The sequence below is a fragment of the Argiope bruennichi genome, chromosome 6 (assembly GCF_947563725.1).
Source record: "Argiope bruennichi chromosome 6, qqArgBrue1.1, whole genome shotgun sequence".
NCBI lineage: Eukaryota > Metazoa > Arthropoda > Arachnida > Araneae > Araneidae > Argiope > Argiope bruennichi.
The window spans coordinates 77643153-77670431 of record NC_079156.1 but is presented as its reverse complement, the minus strand read 5'-3'; the positions used below and the strand labels follow the sequence as shown (position 1 = coordinate 77670431).

At 24.8% G+C, this 27279-nt stretch overlaps 1 protein-coding gene across 2 annotated transcripts in view; it reads right to left on the bottom strand.

Annotated features, from left to right (window-relative positions):
- LOC129971596 (uncharacterized) overlaps positions 1-26972 on the bottom strand; it is an 84273-nt gene extending 57301 nt beyond the window's left edge. The window contains exons 1-16 of one of the 2 annotated variants that reach the window (XM_056085510.1): positions 26716-26972; positions 26452-26644; positions 22910-23083; positions 21769-21930; positions 19789-19959; positions 17144-17311; positions 16314-16484; positions 15393-15563; positions 14650-14820; positions 13801-13971; positions 11316-11489; positions 10878-11031; positions 8218-8270; positions 6280-6454; positions 4977-5023; positions 900-1089 (exon numbers count right to left, since the gene is read on the bottom strand). In XM_056085510.1, the coding sequence (XP_055941485.1) occupies positions 900-1089; positions 4977-5023; positions 6280-6454; positions 8218-8270; positions 10878-11031; positions 11316-11489; positions 13801-13971; positions 14650-14820; positions 15393-15563; positions 16314-16484; positions 17144-17311; positions 19789-19959; positions 21769-21930; positions 22910-23083; positions 26452-26644; positions 26716-26747 (2377 nt within the window). In that variant the 5' untranslated portion in view covers positions 26748-26972. The remainder of the gene's footprint in view (positions 1-899; positions 1090-4976; positions 5024-6279; positions 6455-8217; positions 8271-10877; positions 11032-11315; positions 11490-13800; positions 13972-14649; positions 14821-15392; positions 15564-16313; positions 16485-17143; positions 17312-19788; positions 19960-21768; positions 21931-22909; positions 23084-26451; positions 26645-26715) is intronic. The other variant, XM_056085511.1, reaches the window with a different exon arrangement.
- Between the last annotated feature and the right edge of the window lie 307 nt (positions 26973-27279).

The window sequence follows — 27279 nt, the reverse complement described above, 5'->3', positions numbered from 1 at the left end:
TATGCCAGATGCTAGTTTATAAAAAGGGAATAAATGAAAAGTGTTCAGGAACAACAAATAAAAAGTCTCCAGATGATATTTTCTACAAAATTCCAAAAATTTCAGGATTTTGCAATCATTATACCAATAAAAATTGTAATCCATTCTTCATACAAATCAAAATAGAAGATAACAAAATAAAAATGAAGTCAAACTTAGATTAAATGAGACAAGCAACAAAGCTAATAGAAAACAAAATCAACAAAATGGCAACAATTTGGGATCAACTGATGGACAAATGACTCCTAATTAGCAAATTCTTTTTAAGCAAAGAAGCTGGTAAATGTAGATTTTACAAAATATCAATTCATTTTGTGATGCATTAACTGTTTCTATCAAGTTAAAGTCCCCATCGGTAGATAAGAAGGATAGCGTTTTGTAAATGATAAGTCAATGTAAGTTGAATAAAACTGCACAATAACATACAAACTCCAGTTCTAACATTATATATTGATGATCTATGAAGAACTTCGGCATTCTTAACTCTATAAACAGAACATCGAAAGAATACAGAAATTTTAACTTTCACATATTATTGATAAACACATTAGGGAAAAAAACTGCATTATAAATAAGAGTCAGATTTTTGTTCTAAGAAACTTAACTTGAAAAAAATGCAATGATAATTTTAAATTATTTCAGCACAGATGACTTTCCACTCTTTTCACCCCCTCTCCTTATTTTATATATTATATTTGTTATTTTCTTGTTCCACAAAAACATTCAATTTTAAAATAGTTAATAAATAAATGCATTGGAATGTATTTCATATATGCTGGTCATTTATTTACGAGCCTTATGAAGATGAAAGTCAGAGTGACAAAATAAATGTTTAATTTATTAAAAAAATAGAAACTTACTGTAAAAATTCCTGTTACTTGGAAGATGAGCAAAATTACATTTGAATAACTTATGCTCTTGCATATTTTTTACAGGCACATTTTCTGAACAAACTGTACATTTTTCTTCGCGATGTTCACATACTTTCAAGTGATGATGGAAAAGTACATCAGTTATTCTTTTATCACAAAACTGGCACTTTTTCAATTTCTAAAATAATAATAATGTATAAATAAATAAAATAAAAATGATATGAATAGAATACAAGATTTCATTACTAAAAAGAAAAATATTTTTAAATAATAAGCAGGGTCAAAAATAAATTTTAAATAAGCATACTCTTCTTTTAAAAAATTTTAACACAGAATTTCTTATATTCAATATTATATATATATATATATATATAATACAGAATGCAATATTTTTCATATGGCTACAAATGACTGAGGGAAATATTTTTCACTGTAAATTTTCCATTATTTTACATTTGAAAGATAGAAGGAAAGAATAATCCACTGATATAGGATTAGTATATACTTTATTATCAAATGCAACATAATGGCTTTCATTTATATTAACTATAGAGAACTATGGCATATTAATTAATTTTAGCACCCAAAAAGAAAAAAAAAATCCTTGAAACTTCATCACATATATAACTTTCAATGCAAACATAAAAGTTTATTTATCTGTTATTATGTTGTAATTGGTTAATTTTATCCACACAACATAAAATAAAAAGAGAGAGAGAGAAAGTTACAAGAGAAAAAAAATAAAAATAAATGCATAAAAGAAAAAAACATTCATGTGTATAAAAATGAAATGAGCTTCAAAATGCTCATTTAACATAAAATATTTTCATTAATGTTATTCCAGAAAATGTCTCATTAATATTATTTCAGATAATAAAGACAAAAATTACTTTTAATAGGAAGAACAGTGTAGCCCATACATAATAGGATTCCATAGTTACAATTCGTTTATATGTTGTAAAGTTTGCAGCTGTAACTATTCATCAGATATTGAAGAATTCCTGCACTTTTCAAAAAAAAAAAAAAAAAAACTTTTCTTTTGTAGCCATTATTTACAGTTGTTATACCTTAATTCATTTTCAATGCCTTCATCAATCAAGCCATTTTTCCAAGATTTTTTGTCAATAATTTTTTTCTATCAAAATATGTATTCCATACCAGCACCTTTACAAAAATTTCAGGTTTTGAAAAAACTTTAAATACAGTCGATCTCTGACAATAATCCAAGAACAATAAAAATGGAAATCAGAAAGAAATGTAAATAAAGAAAGTCCAACTAATGAGGAAATATCTTCCACAGTTCATAAAATTACACATAATATTAATGTATTACTGATACTGACATTATTGATATACAGGTGCCATCAGTAAATGACATTTAGTCAAATTTTATCTGAAAAAATACTAAGCATTTTACAAGGACTTCTTAAGAACCATTACAGAAAAAGTAAGAACAAGGATTAGCATAATAATTTTGATTGTGGAACTATGTGTTATGGTGAAATTCACTAAGTGAAGTCAAAAGTATTCAATTCTATACAAATCTAAATGCAGAATGTCACTAATAACTTAGGAATATATTTCACAAATATAGAAACAAAGCAACTTAAAATATTTTTCTGCAAGTTTCTGATGAAAGTTCTTATCACCTTCCATCATACTTCAAAAATTATTTTATGATGCTATAAGTTAGTGTCATAAAATTATTATTATAGATATACTAAAAAAATATTATACCCCTACTTCATTAAAATAGCAATTTTCTGGAAGTAAAATGAAGACCAGGAACAAAAATAATCAAATTAAATCAGGATGGCCAGCATATCTGTTTGAATTTAGCTGCCATTTCCAGGTTTTTAAAGAAATTTTCCTGACTTTTTCAGATGTTTCTAGTATCATCAGAACAACATCTCTTTATTTTAATTCTCTTTAATTACAGCACAATATATTCTTAACTTAATTTGAAAAATTGTTCTAATCTTTTAACAAAAATCAATGTAAAATAAAACTTAATTCTCAAAAAAAAAAAAAAAAAAAAAAAAAACATTATTTTTACTTAATTTATTTTAGATAAGCTGCATACTTTATTAACTATATAATCAAAGTTTTCTACTCCTTTTTTTAGAAAATTTGTCATATTTAGCAACTGTTCTAATTTTCTCACTATTAGCTTTACAAATTACATTAGAGTTCTTTTTGTAAGGAAAAATCTGTGACCTTTTTACCTTTATAAGAACATTAGCTTTAACATTCAATTTCTGCAATTTCTTTTTCTAAAAGTTTTTTTTTTTTTTTTTTTTTTTTGAAAAAGAATAAGAAATTAGATTCTAATTATCAATAATCACTTGAACACTATAATTTTCCAAAAAAACAGGCAATATTTTGAGTAAGCTAATGTTGTTGATATTCTAAATACTTAAATAATTTTTTCTGCTTTTGTTTTATTTGAATTCAAATGTGAATTCAGTTTTGAAAGTTCATAGCTAATTAAATACTAAATTTTTCAACGTATTACACCAATGTTTTGAAACTTTTGCATTAAAAATACTTACAATGACAATAATTTAACAATAATAATGTTGAAATATGACAATCAAATGCCTTTTAAAGACATATTCATGTGCAGAAAAATGTTAACTATTAGAAATTACTTAAAAATAAACTTGCATAATTTTTGGGAATGTATAAAACTATTCCTGGAAAGAAACAAATTTCCCCAATCTACACAACTAAAAGATAATGGAAAAAGAATCTAGTCATTGAAAGGATATATGTTCTCCACACAAAAATTCCCTAAAAGGAAGGAAATCTTTTTTACTGACCTCCAGATTCGCAGGCATCCATCACAGAAGAAAGGTCAAATACCATAAAGAAAATTCATTTATATAAATTTGGCAAATGCGAAGTAAGAACCACTTTTAAGTAATAAATACGAAGGGGGGAAAAATACCAAATCTTGCTTAAGGTTGCATATAAGGTTCAGGTAGTTTAGTATTGGTAAAAAAAAAAATAAAGGACTTTTAATAACTAATACATAGGTTCTCATTTTCAACAGCTGTTTTCATAGGAATTTGACATATGATTAAATTTCTCATTAAAAATTTTTTGATGGCATTAAGAATTATTTTCAAAATGTAACTTTGGATAATCTTTTAATTAAATGAAATGCATTTTTATTTCGATGATTCAAATTAAATCCTAAAATCAAGAGAATCCCAACTTAATTGTAGATATTCCCTAGCATTCTTGAAAAATAATGGCATAATATAGTTTTCTTTTTTTTTATCTATAAAATTTTCTGTTGTCTGGTTGTTGTTTTTTTGTGTGAAATTAACTTCCAATGGTCTAGTGCCACATTTCATCAATATTATGAACCATTTAATGGAAAATTCATTGAATTTCAGCTATTTTAAAAGATATCTCATTTTACCTCATTTTAAAAAATACAGGATCATACACCACCATTCTATTAACGTTAGGTTTACCCTATCCCAAGACCTACATTCAAATGATTTTGATAAGGGGCTTTATCTGATAGAGCTGATCAATACCACATTTTTAGCTCTCTAATAAACTTTTTAAAGCATGCTCAATATTTTAAAGTATTTTTTTTCTTCATTCAAAGATTAAACATTTTTGAGATTTTAGATGAAACCATCACACAAATATGCTTCACTCTTATAAACAGTTCAATAATATACTAAATGCATAATCACACAAAAATATATTATCAAATTAATAATCAAATACAAATAAAATCAGCTACAGAAAAATATGCAAGATTAATTTTTTCTATTTAAATGCACATACAAACCTGTCTTTAAAGTGGAATTCAGATATGGCAATTTTCTAACAAACAATTAAGATTGTAGGTAATATTGTAAAAATGAATTTGACAATAGACACATTCAAGGAAACAATGAATGGAAGAGAAGGCATTTTCATAAAATAATCTACTTGCTCCCCACCATTAAAAAGTTGGAAACAGTCCAAATAAATATATAGCATATTTTCATTATAAAAATGTTAAATTTATAAATTAACAATGAATAGATATATACATACCTTCAATTCTCCATTATTCTCTGTTTCTTCATCATGTAGCATGTAATCTAGGAATATATTATAAAAAATAAAAGATAGTTTCACTGACAAATTTTAATATATTTAAAATAGGAATAAGAAGTATACCTACAAAAACATTTTTCTTCAAACATAAGAATACTATAAATGCTGCATTTAATAACAATAATGCATTTTAATAACAATACATTTGGAATTTTAAACAAATTATGTGGAATAACATTAAACAATTTATTTTTTCAGGATGAGGGAGGAAGAAAAAAAAAGATTGCATAGATATAGTGCAGAAAAATAATATACATGCAATTATAAACAGTGAAGTTGATTTCATATATTTTAATTAAATATCTTCATTTTGTTTTATTATTAATAATGTAAACTGATTTGGATATTTAAAATTACTCCATCAGACAATTTAAAAATATGTTTAAGCACCATTTTATGAATAAAAATACAATATTATTCAGAAATACATCAATTTATTTTCAACTGTATTTTTAAAAAAAACTGAAAATAATAGTATTTTAATAATAAATAACTTGAATTATACATACACAAAATTCTACAAATTTATTGTAATTGTATTTTATATAATATTTCTAAACAAGATTAATTTCCTGACATGAAATAGACCCTCCATTAATGAAAGTATGACCATTTTGAATCAATAACAGTAGTATATAAATCATACAACAAGAATGAGAGAGGAATTTGTAACTATTCCCCCCCCCTCACCCCAGTACTTTTCTAAAATGAAAGCTATCAGAGCAAACAATTCATATTTTCCATATTTTTTACTATACCGAAAAATATATGTAAACATAAGAAACTGAATTTTATTCAAAGCAGTTCATTAAATTTTTGAATTAAATTAAACAGCTTAACATATATTAATATCTATTTTACATTTAAATTAAAAAAGGCGTGAAAAAAGAAGTTTTATATAGAAAAAAGAAGGAAAAAAAAACAGTCATCATAATAGTTAAAATAATACTAATATTTCATATCATTATTAAAAGAATATTTGCAATTAAAATTAGAGGGCTAACTGAAACTATTACTAAATATCAAAATTCAATATTAATTTGGATCCATTACATGAAACATCAAAACTATCATATCAAAAAATTATTTCAGAATAACATGCTCTTAATCCACTAAAGTCATCAAGTAAAAAATAAATCATTACAAAATATATTCCTCAAGCACAAATACAAACTATAACGATAAAATCACATAAGATTTTAAAAAGCAAACTGAAAACAGTAGAAATAATTATCATTACCAGTTTGTTGACTACGGCAACTGTGCAAATGATCTTCTTTTTTTCGATAAGGCATAGCTTTTAAGCACTTATCACAATTATAAGGACGCTCTAAGCAGATTTCCAGATGTTGAGAAAAATAGCGATATGGAAAGATGTTAGAACAGAAAGAACATTTCTTTGTACCTTCAAAAGTCTGAAAAAAAAATTACAATTATAAATTTTAAAAACTAAGTTATTTTAAAAATGTCCTTACAGTATGAAATATTTACTAAAAAATTATACTATGATATATTTACTCCTGGAAACAGAAAGGACTGTTGAGAAAAATGACTAAAAAAATTGTAAAAAGAAATTAAACATACATATTATAGTATTCTAGAAATATAGTTTACTGATTTTTTGGAGTTATAATGTAGATAGATTTACTAAATAATATAGTGAAGCAATAAAGCATTTATCGATGAGATAAAAGCTAAGCATTTAAAATTTAAACAATGAAGAATAGATTCTTTGTTATGATAATTGCAGCTGGCAGGTTCTGTTAAATAGTTGTGTACAGATAAACTTGCAGATTTGAACATAACAGAATTCTCTTTTTTCTTCCTAAGAAGAAATTATCAATTTCAGTACAATATAATTGTGATATCTTTATAGAACATTTATCCGCATGTAGATATTGAGCAGTAAACCCTACAATAACTCATATTCATAACAGCTCTGATTACATTTCAGGCAAAGTAAATAGAAACAAATTGGCAGTTATTTACATTGCAATCATTAGCAAAGCATGTTACAAAATTAATTCAAAACACAAAAATTAGTAAATGTTGGTGGTTTAAGATAAGGCATATTGGTTTTTCTGCTAACTATGATTTGGCATTTAAATAATTTTCCTAAACAAAAAAACAGTGTATACTTGTTACATTATGATAGAGTGCAAATTTTCTTTAAATACAATAAAATACATTTCAAAGTAATATGTATTAATTTTATCTTCTTTTTAAAATTTAATCTGATTAATTACATGCAAGAGAAATCTATTATACAAATAAAATAACATAATTTAAATTCTTTAATAAAGAAAGACCACAAATTTCTTTAACAATTACTAAACAATATCTTTAACATTTGATTCATGAAATCTGAAAGAAAGGACATTAAAACAAGTATTAAATGAACACAAACTACAACAACATCAATAATACATTATAATAATCCAAAATGTTAATACATATTTAAAAAAAAGAGTTAAAATAAAAATATTTAATGACAGATCTCTTAACATGTTTGAATTACAGAAAATGTATCCAAAATAAAATTTCCATATTTATTAAATTACAATATACTTATAAGGTAGACAGTCATTTAAAATTACATATTTCATATTAGTTTCCAAAGGAATAAGAAAGAATGTCCAAAAATTTTCAAAATGATAAAAAAAAAAAAAAAAAAAAAATTCTAATCAAAACATATGTAAAATAAAAAAAAAATTAAAAAAAAAAACACACATACACAAGGAGAAATCACATTGAAGTCAGGGAAAATAACACATTTTAATTTCAAATAAAGGATAGGAGTGACAAAAACTTTAAAAGTACAGGTGGAAAAAATTGCATGGGCAGCGACTTGTTAAATATAATGGAATTACTTTTGAGAAACTTTTGTATGGTAACCTAATTTTATTGTCAAAATTTTTCTACTTATAGATCTATGAATTTAAAAAGATTTCTTACCCCTTTAAAAATACTTATTTTAATCTTTTGAATAAACATTGCTTTAAATTTTCATGCTAAATTTTATTCTATAATTCATAACATTAGTAAATGGCAAGATTCTAGTCTGCAAAAACATGATATTCACTTTAATTCACATGCAAAATTCAATAAGAGTAAATAATAATTTTATCATCTGTAATTTATAACTATTTTGCACGTAGAAATATTCTTTAACACTGACCTGTGATTTTTTCTCTTCAGTACTTTTATTAGTCAAAACTCTACCTTCAGACTCTATCAAGAAAACACACACAAATTAACATGTTTTTTTTAAAAATATTAACTACAATAATAAACAATGATTTAAAATATTAATTCAATGAAATTCATTACCTATTAATGAAAAGCAATTTAACTTCTATATTTCAGTTATTTCTTATATTTTATTAGAAAAATGATTAAATCATATAAACTGAAAGAAGACGTTTTTAAAAATTATATATCATTTCCATCAAAAACAGACACTGAATATAAGAGAAAAACATATATAATGCGATTTGAAGATTTAATGAAGTTTCATGATTAATAACAGAATAATTTTTCAGCAATTAAAAGTTTCAATAAATCAGAAAAAGAAAAAAAAAAGATAGAAAGAACCCATTAGCAATGTGGTAAAGTTGATATAAATTCAAAGAACTCTAATACAGATAAAATTGAAAATTATTAATACAAAAATCACACTTAAAAAAACCCTCCTAGCTTATATTAGAGTATCAAAATTGCTTTTATTATAAAACAATCACTCAGAACTTGCTGTTAAAATTCAATTGGGATTAGCAATCAAATTATTACCGCACAAAAAAGATTTTTACATGAAATTAGAGATCAAAAATTTATCTTTTAAATGATACCAATGTTTTAACCTTAAAATTAAATTTCTATTTTTAATGAATTTTTAAATAAATATTTTAACTATATTTTTCAACAATTTTTTTCATACAAAATAAAAATAAAATTTAAGCTGCACGAGTACGTTTCACATTCAAGGGGAAAAATTAGCTTTTTTCAAAGTGTTGCCATCACATCGATTAAAGCTCCATTTAAAAATAAATTAAATCTTTTTGGAAATGAAATCTGCAAAAATATGATTTCGTCACATGTCTGTAGGAAATGAAACAAGTATGAAATATTATTTTTTTCTAAAAAATAAATTCAAGAAAAATTATTTTATGATCTTTTACACTATCTATATTATTAATCCAATAAATCAGTTTTAATTTAAGGCAAGTTTTGTTTAATATGAACAGGATATCCATTCAAATCAGGGCCACACAGCTAATTTGTAAACCTTTAGTATTAGACACAGATCTTCTAATATGGTCTAAATGGAAAATGATTATATTTTATGTAACTTCATCCAATAAATACTCTAATATATAACGAATTTTTGATTTTACATAAAGCTTTTCTATGGAAATCACGTTTAACAAAATGTTCTTGAAACACTAATATTTTAAATAAAGAATCAATTTCCAATCAACTAAATCAATCACTTAAACTGACTGATTTATGAAAATTTGAATATCCCTATTCAAAAAAAAAAAAAGGATAATATTAGATTTTTCATCGATTGTTTTAAAGAAAATACACCAATCAGCACGCAGGTTTCTCAAGATTAATTGGCCTAAGATCATGAAAATGTTGAGTTTTTCTAAATTTTTAACATTCAAAACTTCATAAATCAGTCTTAGTTAATCGTGGAAAATAGAAACATTCATTCATTTATTTAAAATTTGGTGTGTCCAGAATATTTCTCAGAATATGATACCTTACTGCATAAAATTTAGACTTCATAATTTTTGAAATATATTTATAGGCCGGAACAAAATATTATTATTGATTTCATTTCAATCCTTCTGAAAGCAAAACTAAAAACTGAATTTTATACTGAATCTGAGAAATTTTTGTTGAATTATTCTTTAAGATATTACACACATTATGAAAAATTTTTGTAGTTCACATAAGACTTAAATACCGAACGATTCTGTTTGCAGTACTCATATTCAATAATAATAATAATAATAAATAAATAACAACAAAAATTGGTTTCATTAAAAAAATATTTTCATATTAATTGCAATTTCAGCATTTCCACTTTAAATTAAAGTTGAAGTTTTACCGGAAATGACAACAAATTAGGAAAATATATATAGTAATTTGAATGAAACGATCTAAACAACAGTATAAAATTGGTATGACTATCAAAATTTGAAGATTAAAAATGTTTCGTTTGAGAAGCTATTAAGAGACAAGTTACTTAAAATATTTAATTGAAAATTGTAGCGAGCAGTAATACTGGTGAACTGGCTGGTCGCCAAAGGCGGCTAGTTTCCAATATTCTCAAAAGAAAGACATCCCTTGTAAAGAATTTACAAAACAATGAGGTCAGCTAATTTTTTTTACTACACTAAGTCATAACTCCAACATATCCCAATAAAGATACTTCATTCATAATCAAGAGACAAATATAACTTAAAAGAAATTGCACTTAAAATTTAAAAGAAGAGCATTAAACAAATACAATGCTATGTGAAGCATTGACAAATTTCATAAAAATGCTGTACATCTAAAAAATATAACAAATGCAAATACATATATTTATTATCAAGAAGAAGACAATTATGCTTAAACTATGAAATTTTATCTCAATTCCTCACAATTTTTAAACACAAACAAATTAGATAATTGCAACCATCCAGCAACAAAATACAACACAGCATAATAAGATAATTCATTGCAGAAGTGCATGCTTACCACAGTTATTTTTACAACAAAAGAAATGATTTAAAAACTTAAATAACAATAAGAATGACAAGATTCTCATTTTCAGTAATATCATACCCTTTCTTAAAGCAAGTTCATTAAATTGATTCTGATGTTCATAATCAGGTGTATCATAATAAACTTGGGAGCAATAAGCACTATGAACATTCATTTCAATCCAAGGAATAGTCTGATGGCATATTGGACAATTCCCATAGGTCTTCGATATATTCTAAAAGTTCATAACAAAGGAAAATATAAATTTAAATCTTTTTAAAAATTGATAAAAAATTTTTACAAATAAAAGAATTATTTATAAAATAATTAGAATCAAAATAATGGGAATGACAGATTAAAACTATCTTCCAAATTAAATGTACCCAAATCAATGAAATAAGCATAAGTTATTAACAATTTTATACAAAAATAAAATAGTAAGTTGCATTCCAAAATTAGCGGAATTAAGATTAAAAAATAATAATAGAGCATCTAAACAGGAAAAAAAAAAAGATTCACCTGTTCATCAACACACTGATGCCCATCCATTTCATTATGACGAATAAATTTTTCACATTTTCTACATTTCTCAGTTCGCAATCTGCATACTGTAATATGACGCTCCAACATATTATAAGAAAATGGAATTTCACAATATTTACAAGGAATTTTGTCTCTGAGAGCAACAGATCTCTAAATAACAGAAAAAATATAATAAAATTATAAATTATTTTAAGTTACTTTAACCTTTTAAAATAACTATGCAATGAACATTTACATTTGAAAAAACCATTTTGTATTAAAAATATGAATATTTAATCAAAACCCTAATAAAAACATTTTTAGTACAACAAATTTGTATTAAAATAAAATAACTTATTTTCCTTACAGAATTCACATGTGAAATTAGAAGGCACCAGACCATACAATAGTAACCATGAAATATTAATTACTATAATAAAGTTAGCAATTTTCATCCATAATTCTATTATGTTTTTTCAAATAAAAAATATTTAGCATTGTATATTTTATGCATATAAAACAATATATTGAAAGTAACAGATTTTTACAGAAAATATTACATTGGGTTTATTTCAAACAAAATTATTTATAATGGCTGTATATGAATAAAATTATATTGACAGATATTGTCTAATTGAATATTGAAGGGTTTCAAGACAATCCCACCCCCTTCATGAGACCGTGATAATTAATGCTTGTTTGAAGAATTTTAATTAATTGACATCTGATGCTCTTGGTTTATATTTATTTTGGTTTTATTCAATGGTTTCAATTAAACTGACTCATTTTGCTGCAAGCCACATATAAATATATGTTTAAAGTATTGCTTCTTATGGCAAGCTGCAAATAAAAATTAAATTTAATAGAGAAATTTCACACCCTTTTCATATATTTTATTCATTAGCCTGTGATTTTAAGAACTATTGATATTTGCAATTGTTGCATATTGAAAATCAACAGTTTGAAACCATGAATCTGGCAATAACCCCTTTGAAAAAATGAAAGCTTAAATCAATTTTTAAAATTCTGCAGTTCAGTCAGTATAACATCTGCCTAACACTAAAAACAAGCATCAGCCTCTAAAATTCATTCATAAATTTTATGTCATTTTCTGTTAACTCAGTACATCAGAACTATGCACTAAATATCTGTATCAATAAATATAATTAGTTATTACTTGGCCTACCAACTTTCGCCATTCCAATCTTAACAAATTCGTAGAGTCCTTTTTTCATCTATAATCTTTGCTGTGATATAATGTGAAGTAAGAAGTGAGATAAAGAAATCTTTAAATATGTTAATTCAGAAATTATCTTGCATCTACCTTTAGTATGCATATTTCTATACCTGTATTAATAATGAAGACTCATTGTACGTGTGTGTTGCAGCTCTGCATGTCAGAACAACTGTCCATAAGCTAACAAATTTGATACATAAATACTTTGAAAGGTAAGAATGTGCAACTTCCAACAATTTTTTGAAATTTTAATTAATTCAAATTTTGTTGTTCTGTGATAACATCCAAAAATATTAAAGCACAAAAATTATCTTTATATCATTTTAAAATACAAAAATTGGTTTATCAAAGATCCCTATTATTTTGAGGAATAAATTTTTTTTTATTTGTAAATCAACTTTTAAAAAATATTTTAAGTATATTTTACATTGATATATTTAATTGTTGAAGCAAAACCAAAATCGTTTTCATTGCTATTACTAATGTTTTTCTTGGCTTCTTTTCTATTCGTGATAAACAATATATGAAGGCTCAGTTTATTCCATACAGAGTAAAGTTCAGCATTAAGTCAGCTTTTGATAAAATCTTTCAAATTAAGCTACATTTAAATTTAAAGTATAAAATTCAAAATTAAGCAATAGTGATTTTTTTTTAACTCTCCCGCATTTAACACTGTTGCCTTTACTTTAACATAATTAGATGCATAAAGACATACTAAAAAGAAATGAGGGAAATACATAGCACAGTAAACAGAATAGTACAAGTTTTCTAAGATGGAGAGATATGCCAATTGAAATTTGAAACTTAAAATATTTTGCTGAGGAAACCATTAAGACTATGTTACACAGAACATTTAATTGAAATTTTTGGTAATTAGTAATCATGGAAATGTAACACTGATCATCAAAGATAACTAGAATGTATAAGCATAAAAACAGAGAGAGAGGAGATGTTAAGAATAATGGTTTGCTACATAAATTAATCAAAAGATTACTAACAATCACAATATGTGATAACAGTATGAAGAAAAAAATATTCATCAGAAAATCATATAGTAATTAATTCATTACAACATATTTACTAAAATAACAAAATAAAATTGTCCAAAGACTAAGATGGGGGAAAAAAAAAGGAAACATACTTTTATCAGCAATGCACTGTATATTTTTCAAAACTTATTTTCAACAATACAAAACTTGAATTCCTTGAATTCAAATTATATATGTATATATTAGATTTACTTACGCCCTCACAAATATTTGAATGTGCTTCCATATCTTTTAATGGAATAAATTTTCCACATTCTTTACATTTCTGAGTTTCAGACCCACATCTGTTAGCATGAACTTCCAGAATATTACTAGGAAATAATTCTCCACAATAGCAGCAGGGAAATTGAAGTCTTAATTGTTTGTCCTAAGATGATAAGAAAACATAATTAAACATAAAATACAACTGCTTTTTAGCTATGCTATGAAAGACATTTTAATGCAAAAGGATTCTCATCAATAGTTTTGAATTTAAAAGAAAATGAAATAAAAAAAATATTTCTGTAAATTAAAAGATTTAACAATTGTCATATAAATTTAAATAAATCTAAATATAACGATAAATTGATACAAAGGAATTCTTTAACAACTATTCGTAAATACAGTGACAATGTTAAAAAAAAAAAAGTGTTTTTAATAGATATGCTACTTATTCCTATTCCTTGAATTTGCTTGCAAAATAGGGGATCACTTTCACCTCCTTTCAACGATAGCAAAACTGAGATTAATATCAAACATATCAAAGTTATCAGTTATATCAAAGTTACCATAATAATAAAATTCAAAATTAGTGAATAAAATCATGTTATTCTATATAACAAAGCAATGAGAGAAATAAAAGAAGATCATAATTCTTTAGTAGAATGATGTTTTATAGCCCACTCTGACTCATTTCTTGCATCCCATTTTAATAATTTTAAAAAAAAATTTAAAGAAGTTTTAAATTCAAAACTGTCAAAATACAACTTGGTCATTTTTTAATAGTTATGGATAGTTTTTAATAATATATTTTTTACAAAATAAAAAGATGGGTATATAGACTCACTTTTAAACACATATCAGAATGTGCATCCATATTTTTCAATAGAATAAACTTGCCACACTTCTTACATTTTTCAGTTTGAGATCCACATCTATTAGCATGTTCTTCCAGAAAATCACTAGGAAATAAATCTTCACAAAACTTACAAGGATATTGAGGCTTTAAATCTTTCTTCTAGAAAAAGAAATAGTATTTTAATATTAAATAAAACTATGTTTAAAGTGAGGAATGAAGTTATCTTGAAAGTAAACATAAAAACATTTTAATATTAAGGATATTTAGCTGAGGAAGCCATTAAAACAATGTTACACAAAACATTTAATTGAAATTCTTTGCAATTAATAATCATGGAAATGTAACCGATCCCCGAAGATAACTAGAATATATATATATATATATATATATATATATATATATATATATATATATATATATACAGTGAGAGAGAAAAAGACAGAGACAGGGGATATGATAAGAATAATGGTTTGCTACATAAATTAATCAAAAGATTACTAACAATCACAATATTTCATAACGGCATGAAAAAGTATTCATCAGAAAATCATATAATTAATTAATTACAACAACATATTTACTAAAATAACTAAATAAAATAATACACAGACTTAAAAAAAATATTAAAAAAAGGAAACATACTTTTATCAGCAATGCATTGTATTTTTTTTCAAAGCTTATTTTCAACAATACAAAAAAAAAAAAATTAAAATTATATAAAATTTACTTACGCCCTCACAAATATTTGAATGTGCTTCGATATCTTTTAATGGAATAAATTTTTCACATTCTTTACATTTCTGAGTTTCAGACCCACATCTGTTAGTATGAACTTCCAGAAAATTAGTAGGAAATAATTCTCCACAATAGCAGCAGGGAAATTTAAGCCTTAATTGTTTCCCCTAAGACGATAACAAAACAATTAAAAATGCAATAAAACTGCTTTTTAGCTATGCTATGAAGTAACTGGATGTAAATTGAAATACATTTTAATGAAAAAGCATTCTCATGAATAGTTTGGAATTTAAAAGAAAACAAAATAAAAAAATATTTCTATAAATTAATAGCTTTTATAAGTGTCACATTAATTTAAATAAATGTAAATATAATAATAAATAATAATAATAATAAATAATATAATATAAACAAAGGAATTCTTTACCACTATTTGTAAATACAGTGACAATGATAAAAAAAATGTGTTTTTAATAGATATACTACTTATTCCTATTTCTTGAATTTGCTTGCTAAATAGGGGATCAATTTTACCTCCTTTCAATGATAGCAAAACTGAGATTAATATCAATCAATATTATATCAAAGTTACCATAATAATAACATTCAAAATTATTGAATAAAATAACTTGAATATATAACATATAATATATAAATTGAATATATAACAAAACATTGAGAGAAATACAATCATAATTCTTTAGTAGACCGATGCTTTATAGCCCAGTATAACACATTTCTTGCAGCCCAGTTTAATAATTTAAAAAAGAACAACAACAACAACAACAAAAAAAAACTTAAAGAAGTTATAAATTTAAAACTGACAAAATACAACTTGGTCATTTTCTTTAAATAGTTATGGATAGTTTTTAATAATATATTTTTTACAAAATAAAAAGAGTGATATATATACTCACATTTAAGCACATATCAGAATGTGCATCCATATTTTTCAATAGAATAAACTTGCCACACATTTTGCATTTCTGAGTTCGAGATCCACATCTATTAGCATGTTCTTCCAAAAAATCACTAGGAAATAATTCTTCACAAAACTTACAAGGATATTTAGGCTTTAAATCTTTCTTCTAGAAAAAGAAATAGTATTTTAACATTAAATATAACTATGTTTAAAGGGAGGTATGAAGTTATCTTGAAAGTAAACAGAAACACATTTTAATGTTAAGGAAACTTTTATAGGTTTATTGTTTTCAATCACCAATGGCTTTGAATTTCATAGTTCATGAACTAAATATTTCATTTAATTAATACATTTTGTTAATTAATCATAATTAGACAATACATCCAAACATCAGAACCAATACGTTCAAATAAATATTTTAAAATGAAGAAATAGTACACAAAATATTTATCAATATTTTATACCAATACAGTGAAAATGAAAAAAAAAAAAAAAAGCATTCCATAGATATACTTATTATCACTCAAGAGTAACTGAAATAGAGGATTGATATTAAAAAAAAATAACATTTATATTAACTGATTGAAATTATGTCATTTGACATAACAAAACAATGAGAGAAATAACGAAAAGCAGGATTCAACTTCTGTAATAGAAGAAAGTTTTAGCTAAGTCTGAGATATTTGTTAGAGACCATTTAAATAATTTCAAATAAAAAATGGCAAAATAAAATGCAGTCTTTTATCTAATAATTAAAAGGTTGCTTTATTCAAAAAAATATACTTTTAATAGAACACTTATATATACAAATATATGCATACTTACTCCTCCACATATATCTGAATGTGCTTCCATATTTTTCAAGGGAATAAATTTTTCACACTTTTCACATTTCTGAGTTCGAGATCCACATCTGTCAGTATGGTCTTTCAGAAAATCACTAAGAAATAACTGCCCACAATAGTTGCAAGGAAATTCAAGCTTTACAAGTTCCTTTTAAAATAAGATTCGGCAATTTAAAATGAAATAAAACTTCACTTAAACTTAACCATGAAGTAAACTTGTAAGTAAAATGAAAAACATTTTAATCCTAAAGGAGTTTCTAAAGGTTTCTTGCTTTCATTAATCAATAGTTTTAAAATTCATTGGTTAGTGAAATAAAAAAAAATATTTGATTAATATTAATAGATTTCATTAATTATTATTAATTCAGATGTATTTAAACATCATAATAAATCTGTTCAAAGGAATACTTTATAGGAAAGATAATGGCATACTAGATATTCAATACCATACATATATACAAAGAAAATTAAACAAAAATATATGCTGAACTAGCTCTTGAATAATTCTTCAATACTAGCAAAAAAGGATATTGATATTAGAAATACAGCAATATCCAAATTTATTAATTGAAATCATGTTGTTTAATATAACAAAACAATGAGACATAAACAGGGTACATCTGTTAGCATGATCTTCAAGAAAATCACTAAGTAATAAATCTCCACAATAACTGCAAGAAAGGTAAGCTTTAATTGTTTTGATAATATAAAATGGAAATTTTTGAAAATAAAAGTCATTTTTAAGCTTTATATTATAATAATCTTGAAATTAAATTACAAACACATCTTAAGGCTAAAGAAATTTCAAAAGCTTTTGTTTTATTTTTCATTGAGTGACGATTAGTATACTGAAATATAAATAACTCCTTTTTTATATTAATGCATTTTCCTTATTTCATAATTTTTATTTATTTCAAAATAGTAGTAGATATTTTCAAAGGATATTTTAAAGGGGAGACATATATATACAAAATGACCTTCAATGCCATAGGTTTATGTAGAGAAGTTAACTACACACAAAATGTAAACATAATAGAAAAACTTTTTTCAATTCCATACAATAAAAGCAAAAATTATATATATATATATATATATATATATATATATATATATATATATATTAGAATTCTTTCCTGTACAATAAAGAAAGCAATATTGATATAGTATAAACTAGACTGGTAAATGAACCTTGTGGTCAGGTATTTTTTCACTCAAATTCATATAGATAAAAATAAAAACTTAAAATATTAATTTGTGATACACATATTTCTAATAAAATTCTACATCATTAAAAGAAATTTCAAAACTTTTAATGTGAAGAAAATTAATTATTATAATACATTTTTAAATGGATTGCATTTATTTATTTATCAAACTAATAATAACCTTTAATACAATATGATTTTTGTTTTGATGAAAACATATCATAACTAAGCACATTACATTAAAATTTAGGCATTAGTTTGATAGAAGTTTTTAACAAACATCAATTTTATCAAAAAATGCCAATTTTTATATGAATATAATTTTTTATCAATTGTACTGAAGAGCATTAATCACAGCAACGGTAAAAAAGGCAGGGATGCAGAAATTGTACATTTCTGAACAGAAAGTTACAGTACATCTAGCATTTGTTTCAACTGCAACTTATTATTATTAATAATGAAATAGATTGCTGCAAATTAATACAGTGATGGCCAAAATTGTGGACACTTTTGAAAATCGGAGATTACAGTGGGCAAACGAACACATTAATTGGACAGATGATCAGAGGTCACAAGTTATACAGAGTAATGAAACAAAGATATCATTATTCGATAGTGATGGTGAAAATATGCAAGACGTAGAATAGGTAAAGAGCTACATCCTGACTGCATTTAGGTAACTATAAAGAACTCAATTAGTGTTATGATTTGGTCATGCATGTTCAGCAGACGGTATTGGTCTCTAGCATGTTATCGATGGGATTTTTAATGCAAGAAAATACGCTGACACTATTCTAGAGCTGAAACTTATACCTTCCATCAGTTATCTCTTTCCCAACAATGCATCATTTATTTTTGCAGCAGGTTTCAGCCCCTTGCCACATAGCCAAATATCGAAAGCTTAGTTTAGTACAAAGAGCATTGAATTGTTAGCCAAGAAACAGTTGTGACAATTATAGAGAACTTAAGGTACCATTTGAAAACTCTTGTACATATAAAGCGTTCATCAAATAAAAGACAATTAATTGAGGTTATAATTGCTTCCTAGAATCATGCAATAATGAAGGAAGAGCTTGAAACTCTTGTCAGATCAATAAAACATCAGTATGAAGCTGTAATAAAAAATAATGGCTACCCTACTAAGTATTGATAACTCACTGCAGTCATCAGCATTTAATGAATGTATCTCAATAATTATTGCCGTTCAACTTTTTTGTATTGCAAATATTTGAATTTTGCTTTTAGTATTGAAATCAGCATTAAATTCACTTTAAAATGATTTGTAAGATTTTGCATTTTGTGAAACACTACATTTTCTATAACCATACAAAGTTAGAAAACATTAAAATTTTCATAAGTGTCCACAAATTTGGCCACCACTGTAACTAAGATCTGAAAATGTTATCTATAGGTATAATACCTGTTCACACTTTGTAAGATGTAATCCCATTACTTCTTTTTGAATGTAAGTGTTGCATATTTTGCACTTTTCTAGATGTGATCTGCAGAGTTCAACATGCCTCTCAATAGTATTACGAGTAAAGGAACCTCCACAATTACCACAAGAAAAAGACTCATTGAAATCCATGGACTACATAAAGATATAATTAAAATGAAAAAACATATAAATCTCACATTTGAATTTTATTCTTAATTAATTTTTTTTTTAATCTTTGTGTAATTAAAATATTATTTTTTACAATAATTTTATTATACATAGATATTTAAAATATGTACAAAATAACAATTCAATAAAATACATTACAGATTCTCATCAAAATTGTGTTTACAAATCATTTGCATATAATTTTCATTAATACATTTGCCAGGAAAAGGCATTCTCCATTCATCAAGATGGGATGAAATGTTTCTATATAAAGAAGACATTCTCCCTAGACATATACAAATCTTTTCATGCAATTCAAATTTTTAAGAAGGATATGACTCATGTATTTTAAAATATTATAACATTGACCTGCAATGTGACAAATATTAAATTGTATTGCATATTTGCATAATAATTGTTAAATTGCTATATTTTCTTTTTTTTTAAAAAAAACATAGAGAAAAATTTGGCAGGTGGACAGATATGAACGAAACAAAAATGAAAAATATGAAGGAATGGATGAAAAAAAATTGAAGATACTTGGGTATACCCAAATATTTTAACGTACCTCATACAACTTTTTTTTTTTTTAGATTGCTTTTGTCAAATCGTGTTTTAAAAGGCAAATAATTTTATTTAAGGATTCAAGGATATGACAGGAAATGTTCCTATCATTGTCTTTGACAATAATATGACAGGAAATATTTCAATTGTTTCCTAGTTCCTTTCTTGTTTATATATGTTTGCTACTTATGTTTTTAATTTATTTCCTTTTACATGTGTCTGCTCCTTTCCTGTGATATCCAAAAATATGACAGGAAAGGAACAAAAACCAGAAACTCTAATAAAGCATTTTGCGACAGAAATTTTCTAGAATACAATGGAGAAGAGAAACTATGAAATAAAGACTATATTATGACTTATCATGTAGAATAAGTTCATACAGAATATATTGGTTATTTTAATGGAAGTTTTGTCAACAATTTATACAAGATTTGATTGCATTTTTAAAATAATTTTCATTTTATTCCATAAATTATCAATTCTACATAATAATTTTTCTATCAGAAATGTTTTTCATTAATTAAATGCATTATTTTTGCTTTAAGTTACTTGTCTCTCTCCCTAAAAATATTATTATTGCTAAATATTAATTTTAACTATTCTATATATATCAAACATTTAAATATTTGTGAATTGCACTAAAAATTTCTTTTCAAATATTGTTGTTGTTTACCTCAAATTACAATCTTTGTATATAATTAGTACATAATTTAATTTAGCAACAACTACAATCATACTTTTTGCAAAATATAAATAGCATTCCATATTTATCCATTTCCTGCACATAAACACATACTTCAGAATACATATATTACAGAACTAGCATGCAATGATTTTAGCTTAAAATAAAATTTTCAAAACTATACAGTAATTGATAAATGCACAAGTCAATAATTTAAACCAAAATTATTTTTGATGAACTACATTAAAAAGTAATTCAGTCTAGAAATATTGCAATTTTAATTTCACTAAAGTAATAATTCCACTGGTGGAATCCTATCGATATTTTAAAGCATATTTCAACAGAAATAACAATGTTTTACAAAGTATCTTGAAAAATATTTTTTCTATCTAGTTAAATGGGAAGGGGGGAGGGCTTTAATTTTGCATAATTTTAAATAATGGCATAAAGGAAACAAATGAAAACAAAATATTAACCCTATGGCAAGTAATAAAATGAAAAGAAAAGAAAAAAAAATAGATGTTCCAGTTATGAAAATAATGAATTACTTTTCCACAGATTACAAAGTGAGTATCTCTGTCTTGGACCATAACATGCTCATTGCATAAAAAGCATCTTTCTGTACGAGTCCCACATAATGCAGTATGTTCCATTAATTCATTCCAATCAATTAGAAGGCCACAATACTCACAGGGCATTGTTTCTTGTTCCTAAATAAGAACTATATAAATATATTTGAAAAAAAAAATAAAAATTATTAAAAACTGAATAAAAACTTAGCACTTTAATGAAAATATTCTTTATGATATTTTCTTGAACTTCATGGTACAGCATATATAAAGCTGTAACATTTATATATGCTATAACACACACACACACACACATGCATGTATTTTGAAAACAGTGGAACTTTACACAATAATGAAATGTATCGCACATATACACCCAGAAGTAAAACAAGTATGACCAATTTATCAGCAAATGAATAAATCAGTATAAATAATGAGTGAGATATCAAAATTATATATATTACATAAAAGACAATAATTAATCTCAAGAGTGATAAAATTCAATTCTGAAAACCCTGACAATGGAAATGTGTCATGTTTGTATTTATTGATTTTACACAAGCATAAATTATAAATAGACAGTTAGGTCATCTTTTAGAGAGTTGTAACATATTTGTAATTTAGATCATAAGGCAATATATTAAATCTCATCCATTCAGCTTCCTATGTCAACTTGTACATAGATTTCGCTCATGGATACACATGAGAAAATATATGAAAATATGAGAAATGAAATGTATGAAATATGATAAAAATCTAGTTTTAGAGTAAACTACATATTATATTTCATTCCTCTAACATATTCTATTTTTCAATTATTATATTTATAGAAAGACACATTATTATTATTAATATCCTAGGATGTAATTAGTAAAAGCTTAAGGAGGAATTTTTATACAATTTCATCTCTCTTCTAAATATTTTCTTATAATTATAAACCACTATACTTAATGTACAAGCATCTAAATGAAAGAAGATTGATGGGAGGGAGAACAGAAAAAAATGTTCTGGAAAGAAAATACACAAAAAAAAATACATTAGTTTAAATGTATCTAATAAATAAAGTCTTGCAAAATATATATACTGATCAATTTTTAAATAATTATAGTTAAAAATTTACCCTTTTTAAACAATCAATAGGGTGTTTCTTTAGATCTTTTATCATCACATGTTTATTACATTTTGGACATTGCTCAGTTCGACTTCCACATGTGGCAGCATGTTCATAAAGACTGTCTAAATGAACTTCCAATTCACAATATTCACATGGTACTAACTTTTTAACACAAGTTTCCTATAAGAAATAATAAATTTTACAATTTTTTTAGAAAAGAATTATCACAAAGAAAGAATACTTTTGATAAATCAGAATTCCGTATTTTAATATTTTATTAATAATGCCAACCATATTTCAGTATAAATGCTACCAACATTGAAATTAAAATTCAAAAAATGATATTTACTGATATATTTTAAGAAAAAAATTATAAAAAAATATTTATTATAAATTGAAAATAAAATGACACTTCCTACTAAATTAAGCCAAAATTAAACCACAACTATTTATAGAATAAATTAATTTTCTAAAAGTTAATAAAATGAAACAAAATATAAAAAACAAAGATTTAATAAAATCTATATTTTAATAAACATTGTTTTTATAAAAAGCTAATGATATATCAAGTTAAGAAAAGAAATCATTTTATGGATAAATTTAAAATAATTACAAGCATAAAGTATTGGATATTTTTTTTACAATTTGGATAGCTGATTATACGTAATTACAATTAAACTTCAAAATTATATTACCTTTTAAAAATCAAAACACACAGACTTCTTTATACAATCATAGTTAAATATTTTCATAAAGACTTAAATTATCATTCAATAATTATCATTTATTTAGTATTTGAAATTTAGTTTTTCTTCCTTTTTCCTCTACTGTACATTTGATGCAAATGCTTCATACATTAAAGGAAAATGATTTTTGGAACATGTTATGCCCTTTAAAATTGCTCTGCATTTCTTAACTTCATTCTAGGGAAATTGAGATAAACAAGCAAAGCATCATCGTTTTTCTTATGCATTTTCTGTCTTTCCAATGGACTTGTTTTCAGAGCTGTAAGGCAATGTGAATGCAAGATTTCTTTACAACTCTATTTGAAGTAATTTATTTCTAAATTTTTATTTCATTTCGACAATTTTTCAAACTATATTGTTTCTTTTTCAAAGGTTTATACACTTGGTCATTTCCTAAACTAAAACCAGCTACAGACAAATATATAATTTTTTTTCTTCTACTAATACTTTTTTCAGAAATTACATCGAACAGTTCAATCTTTCTACCACATCGGTGTCAGTATTGAAAATATTACTATGATTCCAAATCTTTAAAAAAATAAGGTGGGATACAAAATTTAGCCATAGGATATAAAAGGATGCACATTTATCTGTGTTAACACATAAAAAACATTTCTAATACACACAAATAAAATTCAGGCTTATCATAAAACAAAATTAATGAAAACTCTTCCTTGGTTTGCACAGAAATAATTTTAGCAACTCTTTCACATATACTTCCACAAAAATATCTTCTCTACCAATTGCAACCATAATCTCTCACGATTGTCAACTCTCAATAGCCTTTTATAGTCAACTCTAATTGGCAGAAAGCTTTCAACTATATCCCTCACATGTGAAAGAAACTGTTAAATTAAGTATTGAAATTTATCTTCTGGTGCAATATTCTCATCTTTATGTATCTGTTCAAATTGACTCCAAACTGGGAGCCAAAAATTAATATCATCAATAAATTGTCTAAATTATAATTTAGGCAACATAAAAATTTTAGTATTATTTAAATCAACAGTAGAAGTAGAAGAAAATGAGTCATTTCTATTTTCAAATTCTGCTCTTGTAAAATCTACTTCTATTTTCAACTTTTAAATTTAATTTTCATTCTGAAACAAAATTTTATGAAAGATCTTCAGCAAATTCTGGATCGTTCTTGTATTCATTACTATTCAAAATAAAATCATTTAATCCTGATATTGTAATATGTTTTGGTACATATTCTCCAATTACAGATACAACACATTAGAAATCTTTTTTAAAAACCCTTTTACTGATTAAAACATCTACATTTATTTGACTGAATATTTTTTCACAAATATAGTATCACAGTTGCCAAAATGATGTTATAACTGTCTAAAGAAAATCACCATTCCTTTTACTTAAAAAAAATCCCAATGGAAATTCATTCAATCCATTTTAAAACTGAGCTAGAAGTTATCATTGGCAAAACAAGACAATTAAAAACATTTTTAAATTGTGTTGTCATAATAAAAATAATATATTTTCAACAAAGAGGACAGTTATACATTTTTTGTATGAAGTAAGAAATTCCCTGAAACTGAAAATTAAAAATAAATTTTTCATTAATTTAAATAATGTTCTCAATATTGGGCAGAAAACAAAAATGAATCTACAACAATGTTACAGTTATTAGATTTTGAAAGCAACAAATGAATCCTATACTCCACATATTGCATAATCTTAAAACTAATATATTACACAACGTATATAAAACAAACATCCTAGCAGTTCTTAAAACTTGAAAATTACCTTATTTTATTAAATGTAAATTAAATAGGAAATATTAATAATCATATAATTTGCTTTAAACAAAGAATACACTTTTTAATCAATAAGTATAAAAAGATATAGATCCATTTACCAATATCTCAATCAATATTTTCAAACATAGTGCAAATTATAAGAGTCCTATAGTGTGTTTATGATCTGATAAATGACATTTAACAATGATATGTGTCTAACTGTTCTGATACAGTTCTATAAAATAAATTTACATTATCTCAATTATAATTGTTTAGGTAGATAAATATAATAGATATTAATGTTTTAAAACAATAAATCTGAAAATGTTTTGCATCACTAAGACGATTCATATAAATATAATGATAATACCTTAAATAACATGGAAGATTGACTTCTCCAAAACCTTTTAAACATAAAATTGGTGATGTTAGGTAAGGCTATGAATTTTTTTCTATGGTATTGCTGAACAACAGCAATGAAATATAAATATTTGACATGACTCTGACATTATTATTGAACCTATTGCGAGATTTTGTTTCTGTACCTCTTCACTAGCAGTTTGATACTAAAATTTGAGACTAAACTAGTTGTAGCAATAAGACAATATACTGAATATCACTGATCAAAGTTATTTATAATATATTGCATTCAGGTTTGGAAAAGTACAGACTAACAGTCAAGCTTTTGAAGCATACAGTTCAAAATTTGAGCATTTTTGAGTTAGCAAGTTCAAAGAAAGATGTAATGCCAAAAATGTTTATTGGTCTAAAGGTGGATTAAAATGTGGGGGAATTCATCAAAATCTCATTCAAATTCTTGATGATAACAATACTACCTGCAAACTTCAATATATGAGAAAATAAAAAAAGTCAGTAAAAATTTTCTGTACTAATTTATACAAAATTTTTATTGTAAATATGAAACAATAAAATTATTTCCAAAAGCCTTTTTACAAAAATACAAAAATTCAACAAGCAAAATAAAATTAATGCATATATAATACTTCACAAAAAATTCAATAATATAAAAATGTTAAATATTTACTTTGTGCTTTTCAATTTTCCACTTTTCCACAGTAATACCACAATCTGAACAGATATCGTTCGAATGAAACTCTTCCTCATGTTCCTTTAATTCACTTCGAGGTACAGGCTCCGAGCACCGATAACAAAGCTGGATTTTCCTTTCACAATGTGCAGTGTGGATAACGTAATTTTTAGCACTTATGTCCCTTTTGCTAAGATAAAAAATAAATCAAGGAATAGAACAAAAGAGAATTACTTTATTAATATGTAAAAAATATATTACCAATTTCCACAGTACTGGAATTCTTCTTCCATTGTGAAAGTTTCGTTTTCACAATCCGATAATTCGATTGTATGGCGATTGATTCATAACACGTAAAATAAATTATTTTATTTCAAAAACTATTATATAGAAAGATCGGCTGAATCAAAAAAATCAAGGGAAATACAACGAATATTAAAAAAACAAATATTACTTCAATGATTCATATTTAAATATTAAGTAACCATAAAAGAAACCACCCGCTTATAATCAGCTTTTCAAATTGAAACCGAAACTATTGGAAGAAGTTACAGTTCCGAGCACATGGTTCAAAACTCCTGTTGCCATATCTCAATAGGAAAAATGTTTCGAATAAGTAAATAATGTACTGCACAAAAACTTTTTGAACAAGTTTAAGATCTATCTGAAATTTTCCAAGAGATCAAATCCTTTCGATTCTGAACAATTAATTACTCGCATCTTTATTTGCTATACAAATGCATAAGATGTATTCGATACTTAATCGATGAACTTTTCAATACCAAATATTCTGTTATTGTTATTTTGAAATTTTTGTTAAAAATA